The sequence below is a fragment of the Hemicordylus capensis genome, chromosome 13 (genome assembly GCF_027244095.1).
Source record: "Hemicordylus capensis ecotype Gifberg chromosome 13, rHemCap1.1.pri, whole genome shotgun sequence".
Lineage (NCBI taxonomy): Eukaryota > Metazoa > Chordata > Lepidosauria > Squamata > Cordylidae > Hemicordylus > Hemicordylus capensis.
Genome location: NC_069669.1, coordinates 3,194,512 through 3,204,911, shown reverse-complemented (window position 1 = coordinate 3,204,911; position 10,400 = coordinate 3,194,512). Strand labels below are relative to the sequence as shown.

General features: G+C 49.7%; 2 protein-coding genes across 6 annotated transcripts in view; one reads left to right on the top strand and one right to left on the bottom strand.

Moving 5' to 3' along the window:
* Positions 1-550: 550 nt before the first annotated feature.
* Positions 551-9,834, bottom strand: MIEF2 (mitochondrial elongation factor 2). Of its 5 annotated transcripts, none has more exons than XM_053276251.1 (5): positions 9,585-9,833; positions 8,956-9,135; positions 4,388-4,544; positions 3,855-4,035; positions 551-2,840 (listed from the first exon to the last, which is right to left on the bottom strand). In XM_053276251.1, the coding sequence occupies exons 3-5, from the start codon at positions 4,532-4,534 to the stop codon at positions 1,783-1,785; spliced, it is 1,386 nt and encodes a 461-aa protein (XP_053132226.1). In that variant the 5' UTR covers positions 4,535-4,544; positions 8,956-9,135; positions 9,585-9,833; the 3' UTR covers positions 551-1,782. The 5 variants fall into 5 exon arrangements, with proteins under 5 accessions (XP_053132226.1, XP_053132227.1, XP_053132228.1 ...); XM_053276252.1 differs by having other exon boundaries at positions 8,956-9,060; XM_053276253.1 differs by lacking the exon at positions 8,956-9,135 and having other exon boundaries at positions 9,585-9,834.
* The window catches only part of FLII (FLII actin remodeling protein), a 31,297-nt gene continuing 28,557 nt past the window's right edge, over positions 7,661-10,400 (top strand). Inside the window, exon 1 of the mRNA XM_053276242.1 lies at positions 7,661-7,798. The gene's annotated coding sequence lies outside the window, so the exon portion shown is untranslated. The remainder of the gene's footprint in view (positions 7,799-10,400) is intronic.

Below are 10,400 nucleotides of genomic sequence, written 5' to 3'. Positions count from 1 at the left end.
GGATGTTTACGTGTTTTAAATAGTGGTGAATGATATATCCAGCCAGATGTGCCAGTGTTATATGAAAGCTCTATCAAACCACATACTGGGGCGGGGGGGGGGGTCACTGCAGGGTCAGCCTTGCTTGTATGGGTCAAAGATTTGCATTTTAGATCTTCATTCCAGTTAGCTGATCAGGATCAGAACATGGAACAGTGTCTTGCTGTAGTTCCTTGTGGACCAGAACACCGACTCGGCAAAACGACAGCTATTCTCCAAGCAAAATGATCTAATTTTTCCAGGACTTGAAGCTGTTCAGTAAAGCAACCCCTAATAAATGCAGATGTGGTTGTAAAAACAAGGTCTCTGGATAAGAGCAGTCCTTAAAATCTGCATAGCTTGAGACAATAAAAGTATGAGAGAGAGAGTTTTTCCAGCCAAGAAGGACCTGGTTACCTTCTCTTAGCATCATGTAAGGAATGCTAAATATATGCTTTCTATGGATTACAAACGGAAACGAGGATGGCGGCCTGAGACGAGCGCCGTATCAGAGCATAAGGTAGACTCATGATCCAATTCTGCATAATTTTATTCACCCAGGTCTTATTCGCCCAGTCAGCACCACCCCAGGCACAGAAGCACCACTACAGCTTTGCGCTGCGTCCAGTGCTAGCAGTACAGAGTATTTTGTCCACCTTAGTGTATTTACATGCCAGTAGGTGCACAACTATAGCAAGGAACAGGGGAAGCATTAAAAAAAAACCCTGCAAGAGTCACTCATTTCTACAACTGGAAACACTCGCTTTCGACAGAAATCAGCAACAAAAGCATTAAGTTGGCTTGACATTGGCAAAAGAGATCGCGATGAATAGGTTTCCCAGTTCACCGATTGCAAGAACACCCCAGATCGACCCCTCTTCCCCCCACACCCTCCCTTTGGCACTTGGTGTGCTGGCCACAGTTACAACTGATCGGCGAGGAAAATGGGTTTGCAAATCTGTGAGGTAGAAGATTCACCCCATGCCCGACTAGGGGTGCTCTGATCAGGAAAGGTCACTTTCAGCAGCAATGCAGACTAGTCGAATTCTTAAGCCTCCAACTTTTAGCCACATGCTGCACAGACCGTCGGAAGCTGCAGTCTTGGTGTGTGGGACACCCCAGGGGACACGGACATGTCATTAACACCACATGACTTGTTTCCCCCAAGCACCCAATGCATGCAAGCACCTGGGGTGATCTTGTGCTAGTTTTGTAGTCGTTTCCGCAGTGGGGGGGGGTGGAACGTGCCGATTCTGCATCAGCGGTGGAATCCAAACTACAAAAGAACTACAAATACCCTTCCACCTTGATCCCCCGCGCTAGGATTTCAGGTTGTGCAATAAAGCAACCCCTAAGAGAGTCAAGCATTGTGGTAAGGGCCTCGTTCTTTTATGGGGCCGTAGTGTTACCACTTCCTCATAACTCCATCCCACAGAGATGCAGAAACCAGATAAAAGTGAAGAACCTCCCCTGATCCAGCCCTGGGCGTTCTTCGCATGACCCCACTCTTCTCATCTGCTTCTGCATTCCTGCAGAGTAACATGTGGCTACCTCAGGCCCAGGTTGCAGAAAGATCCAAGGGGGAGAAGGTGTGATGCCCTGTCTGGCAACCCAAACCCATTTTACTTCAAGAGTTAATACTTCACATTTCGTTCCGGTGCAATGAGCTGCAACCGGCATCAACAGAAGAGCTTCCTCCAAGCCATTCAGTCCCAAAGTGGACATGTGCAGGTAGCCTCCCCCACCATCACGCAAGCCAGTCGCTCATAAGCCAAGCCCGGTCACGAGATCCGGCTCCGATAAAGCCCCATACAACGTGTAGCCAATTTCTTCTATTTCCTCCAAGAGCAGGTGGCTGAGGAGGTTTATCCTGCTGTCGAAATAGCAAGGGAGGGCACCTTTCTCCAGATACTGCAGCAGCTCCTCTAGCACTTTCTGCAGCCTCTCCGCCAGCATCGCCTCGGACCAATCGAGTTCCGTTTCACTCAGGTGCAGGAGGACATGAGTCACGTGACTGCCGGTCAACTTGCTCCAGAAGGGGTGCCTCTCAAAGACAGCCTTCAAGATACCAAGGCAATGCTGCCGAATGCCAGAATCCCCAGCGTCCAGCTCTTTAAGCTTGGAAACCTCTGCTGCATAAAAACTTTGCCGCCAGAGGTTCTCTACGGGTTCTTCAAGCGATGCAGCAAGAAATATCTTATCCCCGGCTTCCACCATCGGGCAGAGGACTATGTCCACATGGATCTGTTCATGCCTGGCCTCTAACCTGAGCTCCCGGGAAGCCATTTTAGGCCTGACGATGCAGTCCAGCATGCTGCCGATAGCCGGCCAGTTGATGGAGGCCATCAATATTTTGCGGAGGGCATCGTTGATGGTGTTGGACGAGAGGTAACCACCTACAAGGAACCTGTCCCAGGGGCTTGTGCCCCGCGGGAAGAACTCTAGGCCTGTCCGCTTGATCATCCCCAAGCACGGGTTGTTCACAACAGTCTGCTCGCCTGGGACCAAGCGCCAAAGGCTGGATTCGAGTGCCAAAGGAAGCATGAAGGCAACCTCGAGGGGGTTGCCACCAGCGAAGCCGTCGCAGAGGTACCCGCTCAGGAACAGGTCACCAAAGGGCAATTCGGAGTACTTGTTTTTCAGAAAGTTCTGCAACTCGGCAAAGATGTCCGTGGCTAGCTGTTTCCCCTGGGTCGTTTCTGCCTCAGAGACAGAGATGTGGTCCCTATAGTAAGAGAGCAACTTCTCCTGAAGCGTGAGGCACAGCAGGGTCCTTGATTCTACCAGTGGGGCCTGCAAGGGTGGGACACAGACTTCAGGTTCTGCAAAGGAGAAGAGAATAAAGCATCAGCCCCCGATTGCAGAAGGGCAGCAGTGGAGCAAAGGTCCATCAACTATTCTGATCAGCAAGGGTGAAGAAAGGTTGGCTCCATTCATCAGCCATACAAAATATTTTACTTGTCAAGCTATATTGCTACATTGCTCATCAGGACTTTTTTCACTTGTCAGACATCATTTTTCACTCGTCACAGACTAGTAGACTAGTGGATTTCTGCAGCCCTTCTGATCCGGAAAGGGCATTCCCAGCAAGACAGACCAATGTTGAACATGGGCGCCTTTTACTTCTGACAGTAGACAGGAATCAGTGCAGTCCACAAAGGTTGTCCCCAGTGCGCCCTCCAACAGGGAGTGCTGGGGATGGATAGGGCCAGTTGCTCTCCCCCTGCTCAATCAAGAAAATCACCACTTTAAAAGGTGTCTCTTTGCTCAGTTAGCAAGGGCGGGGGGACCAATGGCTACTGCTCTTGATGGCTATGGACCACCTCCAGCCTCAGAGGCAAGAGGCCTCTACCAGTTACAGGGGAGTAACAGCAGGAGAGGGGGCATGCCCTCAGCTCTTGTCTGTGGACTTCCCAGAGGCCTCTGGTGGGCCACTTTGGGAAACAGGATGCTGGACTAGATAGGCTTCCTTGGGCCTGATCCAGCAAGGCTGTTCTTATGTTCTTACCCAGGCCTGGCACCGGGCAGGTATATAAACTTAAATTGAGAAGTAGCAATATTTTGGACCGTTGCCTAATCTGGGCTGAGCTTCTCCTCCATTAGTCTGGAAATTTGGGGTCTTTCTGCAGCACCTTCTAAGTGAAGGCTGAATGGGGCCTTCTTACAAGGGGATCCTGCAAGGCCGACAGAAGAAGATGGAGGCTTCCCATCATAGCATTACAGCAGAGAACGTGAAATCAACCAGGCCGCCGGGGGTTAAGCTGGCATTCCTAATGAACACACGCCACGCTGAGAACTGGAATCCCGGCAGAACAAGACGCCACATTTATCCTCACCTTGTGCAGTCACAGCCTCGGCTGGGGACAGCAAGGGTTCCTCAAGGTCTTCCCGTCGCGCCTTCAGCTGCGGTGTGGGCACCACTGTGATCAAGCTGAGATCCTGCCAGCTCTCCTCCAGGGACTTTTGCTTGGCTTTCATATCATCCTCATCTGGTGGGCTGGTGGCACGGTCTATAAGCTGTGGAAGCACAAATTCCCCATTAGAATGAGCCCCGATCTCCATAGGGAGCTGCCATATACTGAGTCAGACATTGGTCCATCTAGCTCAGACTTCTCTAACCAGACTGGCAGCGGCTTCTCCAAGGTTGCAGGCAGGAGTCTCTCTCAGTCCTATCTGGAGATGCCCGGGAGAGATCTTCTGCATGCAAGCAGGGAGGTGCTTTCCCCAGAGTGGCCACATCATCTAAGGGTAATATCTTCCAGGGCTCACACATGTGGTCTCCCATTCATACGCAACCAGGGCAGACCCTGCTTAGCTAAGCAAAGAATTCTTGCTCGCTTCCACAAGACCAGCTCTCCTCCAGCCTCACCCTCTTTACAGCGAGCGTTGCGATGGCCAAGATAGCTGCTCCACTGACTCCCAGGACGACTCTTGCGTTGGCCAACAAGAAGTCCACCACGCCGCCCAGACCGCTGTCATCACGCCTCTTCCCTGGCTTGGGGCCGTAATCTGCCATCACCACCAACCTTCCGGAAAGAAAAACATAGTTACGCCCCTGGGCCATGTCTCTGAGCTTAGGATTGCATTGCACACATGTTCAGGAAGCCGGCGCTCAGCTTTTAAATACCACTGGCTTCCTTACCTCGGGCAGATTTCTTTGTTTGTATCCTCTCCGTTCCCATAACGATGCTGTGGCTCAACCACAGTGGAAGTTCTGACTCATAAATGCCAGCTCTGGTGGGCGAGGGACAGCCGAAGAGAAGGCAGTGACATAGTTACAGATAGGGGTGTGCACGGAACTGTCTGGCCCAGTTCGGTTCGAGGCCAGATCGGCCTCAAACGGAACCGGGCCAATTCGGTCCGGCCCTTATCGAACCCGCCACCTTCCGGTCCGGTAGGTCCGCAAACTGGCCGCCGCTCGCCTTTACGGAGGCCCGAAAGGGCCAAAAAGACTATGTTTACCCGGCCGCAGTGGTGATGAGGGAGGCTGTACAACATTTGCTTTATGTCCACTTTAATTCCATAGTTTTGAAAGATTTAATAACCAAAGCAGACTATGGTACTCCAGGACAGAAGAGAAGAGTCATTTAGTGAATCGACTACGTTTACAGAAATTTTATCTGATTAAAAATTAGCATAACGAATTACAATTGGGGGGGGGGTTAAATAATGTAACTAAATTTGTGTGATTAGGATAAGCATCAGATCTGCAGCTGATTAAAGCATCTCTTGTTGTTCTAATAATGTTCCCATTTAAAAAAACATTAGGCCAGTCAGTTGAGCAAATGCCAAGTGTGTCATTCAGACCCAAGTGCTACCTAGATCACATAATGTTTTTTACATTTCTATCCCACCACCCTTCTTCCAAGGAACTCATGCATCACACACACACACACCCGCAATTATATCCTCACAACCATCCTATAAAGTCGATTAGGCTGAGAGAGACTGACCAGCCTCAGTTTCACCTATGTCTGTGTCAGGTTTTGAATCTGGGTCTCCCAAGCCTGATACTAGCTACTACAAGCAGGGTTCCCAGCCAGGTTGGCCACTGTGGGTGATGGGAATTGTAGTCCAACCTCATCTCAGGACCCAAGGCTGGGAACCCATATACTAAACCATAGCACTTGGGTACAGAGAGGAGAGCTGGTCTTGTGGTAGCAAGCAGGACTTGTCCCCTTAGCTAAGCAGGGTCCGCCCTGGTTGCATACAAAAGGGAGACATGATGTGTAAGGACTGTAAGATATTCCTCTTTGGGGATGGAGCCTCTCTGGGAAGAGCAGAAGGTTCCAAGTTCCCTCCCTAGCAGCATCTCCAAGATAGGGCTGAGAGAGATTCCTGCCTGCAATCTTGGAGAAGCCACTGCCAGACAGGGTAGACAATACTGAGCAAGATAGACCAAGGGTCTGACTCAGAATATGGCAGCTTCCTATGTTCCAGTCACACTGGGAAACAGCTTCACACTCTCACCCACGGCAGGATTTGCAAAGAAGAATCCATCAGGAATGATGTGGGAAGGACGGAGTCAGGTTCCCATTTGCTATTTTGAAGCCTTGTAACAATATCTGTCTGCTAGCCTGTTCTCCCCGGGGTGGTCTTTTCTATTCCGGGGACCAGACCCTGCCAGCAGCTTTACGGGAGCAATTCGTGCCCAAGATGCACTTCTGGGGTTTAGCTTCAACCAAACTAATGACATTTGAGCCCCAAATCTGTTTGCAGTGCTAGCTTTGCCCTGAGGCCATGCACACATAGAGTGCATTTCCTTTGACGATGAATAACCTTCACCCACCTGAAAATATAGACACAACTGTTTCCCACAGTGCGATTGCTTATACCCTCAACGCCAGAGGGGAGAAGGAGCAAAGTGGTGTGTGTGTGTGTGTGTGTGTGTGTGTGTGTGTGTGTGTGTGTGTGTGTGTGAGTGATTTCCAAGGACAGGACGTTTTCTGCAGTGGGGCCAAAGTCCTGGGACTCCATTCTGTCCGTGTGTGGGGGGGGGGGAGTATGATCTGCGACCTCACCAGTGAACAGCTTTCTTGAACTTGGGTCCCCAGATGTTGGTGGACTGCAGTCCCCATCATCTTTTGGCCATTGTGGCTGGGGATGATGGGAGCTGTAGTCCAGTGGCATAGGATCATAGGAAGCTGCCTTTGACCGACTCAGACCCTTGGTCCATCTAGCTCAGTACTGTATACCCCAGGGCTGCTCAACTTCAGCCCTCCTGCAGATGTCGGCCTACAACTCCCATAATCCCTGGCTACTGGGCACTATGGCTCGTGGGAACTGAGTCCAGAAGCATCCAGGGTGGGGTAGGGAGCTGAGCAGGCCTGGTATGTGCAGACTGACAGTGGCTTCTCCAAGGTTGCAGGCAGGAGTCTCTCTCATCCAATTTTGGAGATGCCAAAGGGAGAACTTGGAACTTTCTGCTCTTCCCAGAGTGGCCCCATCCCCTATCTTACAGTGCTCACACATGTATCCCATTCAAAAGCAAACCAGGGTAAACCCTGCTTAGCAAAGCTGACAATTCATGCCCTGGATTAATCTATCCACACCAATTCCTAGCCAATCTTTACAAAGCATCTTGCAGTAGTTAGAGCTGGTGTCTATCTTGGGTTTCTTTTTAGATTGTAAGCCCTTTGGGGACAAGGAACCATCTTATTCTTTTTTCTATGTACACCACTTTGGGACCTTTACCCCCCTGAAAAGCAATATATAAATATTTACTGGTGTATACAATTTCAGAGAGCATTTGGGGGCCCTCTGGGCTTTTTTGTTTTTTCCCCACATCCAGCCGAGGTTTGTTATTTTCACGGTTACTTCCTTATTATTGTTGTGGTTTGTTTTCTTGCTTCATGGTGGACTTTGTATAATAGCAAATTGCTACATTTCAATCAGTGGACTTGACCTGACTTATCATCGCTGTTGGACTTCAAGCTTTTAAAAACATTGCTCTTGTTTGCTTTCGAGCTGCCTCAACACCCTTTAGCAGGCTGCAAGCATTTTAGTTAACAAAGAACTACTGTCTTTTGTCTCTCGCCTTGCAGGGGACCACAGATATCTGCCAGACCACACACAGCTGTATGCTGCAGTTGCTTTCCTCTTTAAAGAACCGCTGCCAGGCAGAGCAAGTAACTCCAGGCTAGATGGACTGAGCATCTGACTCAGTAGAAGGAACCTTCCTGACCAATTAAGCCAGAGGGCTTGAATTCATTTTGGGAGGAAGCTGCAGCCCCGTGGGTTTGAATGCAGGAAGTCCCAGTTTCCGTCCTTGGCATCCCAGGTACAAATATTTATATACCGCTTTTCAACAAAAAAAATTATATACCGCTTTTCAACAAAAGTTCCCAAAGTGATTTACACAGAAATAAATACAGACAGACAGACATAAAATGGCCCCCTGTTTCCCAAAGGGCTCACCATCTAAAAAAGAAACATAAGACAGACACCAGCAACAGCCACTGGAAGGATGCTGTGCTGGGGATGGAGAGGGCCAGTTGCTCTCCCCCTGCTAAAGAGAATCACCACTTTGTAAAAGCACCTTGTTTGTTTCTCAGCAGGGCTGAGAAAGACCACTCTCTGCTCAAGACTCTGGAGAGCTGCTGACAGTCAGAGTAGGCAACAGTAGGCAAGACAGACTGTTGGTGCAATTCAGAGCAACGCAGGCCCTATAGCTCAGAAAAACATGCCTTGTGCCCATAAGATCCAGGCTCAACAGAAGGCAGCTCCTTACACTAGCAGGTTTTTAAACGGCTAATGATTGATCTGGAAATTCTGGCCTCCCTTGGAGATGTAGGGGTGAATATACAGTCAGGGAATTGGCCTGCGGGTAACCCGGCGGGTACCTCCGCACTTTTATTTCCAGAGATAAATGGCATTTCCAGAGAGGCAGAATGGCCTTTTCCCCATTTTTGCTGCCAACAGAGAGCAAGTTGCCAGAGGTCACGTCAGCCATTTGTGGCACTGTCACAGACCAAGGATAACTGTCTCTATCAAAGTGCAGCCATTAGCACGGGAACAAGCTCTTTAAAAGGCAGCCGTGCCGGTAAGAAGGAGCCCAAGAGTTCTGTATCACCTGGAGAATTAACACACCTCCGCTTCCCCTTTAAAAGATGTGAAATCCGACACACAGTTTACTTCCGCTTGGCCAATAAAACGGACCAGAGATCAGAATTCCCCTTGCGATACATCGACCCGCACTTCATTGTAATAAAGGTGCTAGTCTTTAAAGGTGCTCTCACAGATCTCTTCGACCCTGCTTATTCCCTCCGCAAATTAATAAAATTCACCTTTCCCGATCAAAAAGCTTCCTTCTCTGGCCCATTAACATGGAGCAGGATCTCCAACGCGCGAACGCCAACCCCCACCCATCTTGGGGTCCAGCCCCCTCCCCTTCTTAAGAGTCCAGGTCCCCACTTTAGAAGCCGAGTTTACACTCACCTCGAAGAGGACGCTGCGGAAGATCAGCGGCCGCTTCAAAGCCAGAGATAGAACGTTGGCGAGTACCAGGGACCAATGGCAGCGCGCCGCCCGCGTCTCCGCGTTCTAAAATAGAACGCAGAGTAGCTCCTTTGGCTTCCGCCTCTCTCGGATTCTGCGCAGAACGCGCGGGTTCGAACCCTTAAAGAGGCAGAGCATTCTTCTCCTCCAAGTGTCCACATTATTACTATTACTATTTGAATAAATATGTTTTTCAGTATAAGAGCGCTTAAAGCAGTTTCAAACAGCAAAAGAAATAAATTTTGTTTCGTACAAACCTTGTCCCAATTTGCATACTAGTAGTATTTTCAGCCCAAAAAAGTTCTCAAAGTTCCCATAGCAAACGAATGAAAAGAAAAGTGGCTCGCAATTTAAAATTTCTGGCAATGGGGAGACAATTAAGGGAGGGCATATAAGGTACGAATTTAGAGAGACCTCTTTCCCGGAGTATTTTGTAAAGGCCATGAATATATCTGGACATCGCTTACGTAGGACAGAAAAACAGGCCCCTGCCCCAAGGTGTTCACAGTCTGTAACGAGAGGGACGGAAACAGAGGCAGAGATACCGAGGAAGGATCTTTTTCTCTCACCTGAGCTGGTTTGACTTCGAGGAGGCAACCAGATGTAATGCCACCAACCAAGTGGTTCGTTTGTTCAGTGTTGCCCGTTAATGAGGGACAATGTTGCCCGTTATCCGACACTGCGCTTGGCTTGAATCCGCTGCACATCTGAGACAATGAGGCTGCCGCTACCACCTCAGCAACAGCACAGTAGCCGCCGCCGCGATCCTATCAGAGTCCCGTTTACACTTGCGCACCGCAAGGTGGGGAGGAAGGAAAGAGAAATTCACAACTCCACCCGCCCCCAGTCCCCACTCCCCCAAACGCGCGCATACAAATCCCTCCGGTTCTAAACGCGTCCTAAACTAATACGTTCATAAAAAGTGCGTGCACAACGTGTGGTTTATGAAACTGCAGTGTACGGAACTCATTGCCACAAGATGGGGTGATGCTCACTTCGTCTGGGTGGGTTTACGAGGGGGTTAAATTCAAGGAGGACAAGTCTCGCAAATTGCGAGTCACATTGGTTGTGATCACGAAATGGGACCTCCATATCCAAAGACCGTCTACCCCCTGAATACCCGTTGCTGGGGTATTCAGCAGCGAGAGAGGGCTGCTGGTGGGGCTTCCTGGAGACATCTGGTTGGCCATGGAACCAGATATACCTTTTGATTTGACCCAACAGGACTCGTCTTATGCGGTTATAAAAAAAAGGGGGGGTTAGACAAAATTCACGGAGAATAGCCTTCTTCTCAGCATCAGTAAGCTGTGTGAGCTAGAAGAGAGCCTCCATGTTCGGGGATAGTCTACCTCAGTCTGAACCCAAGTGGCTAGGGTTAGGGTAGG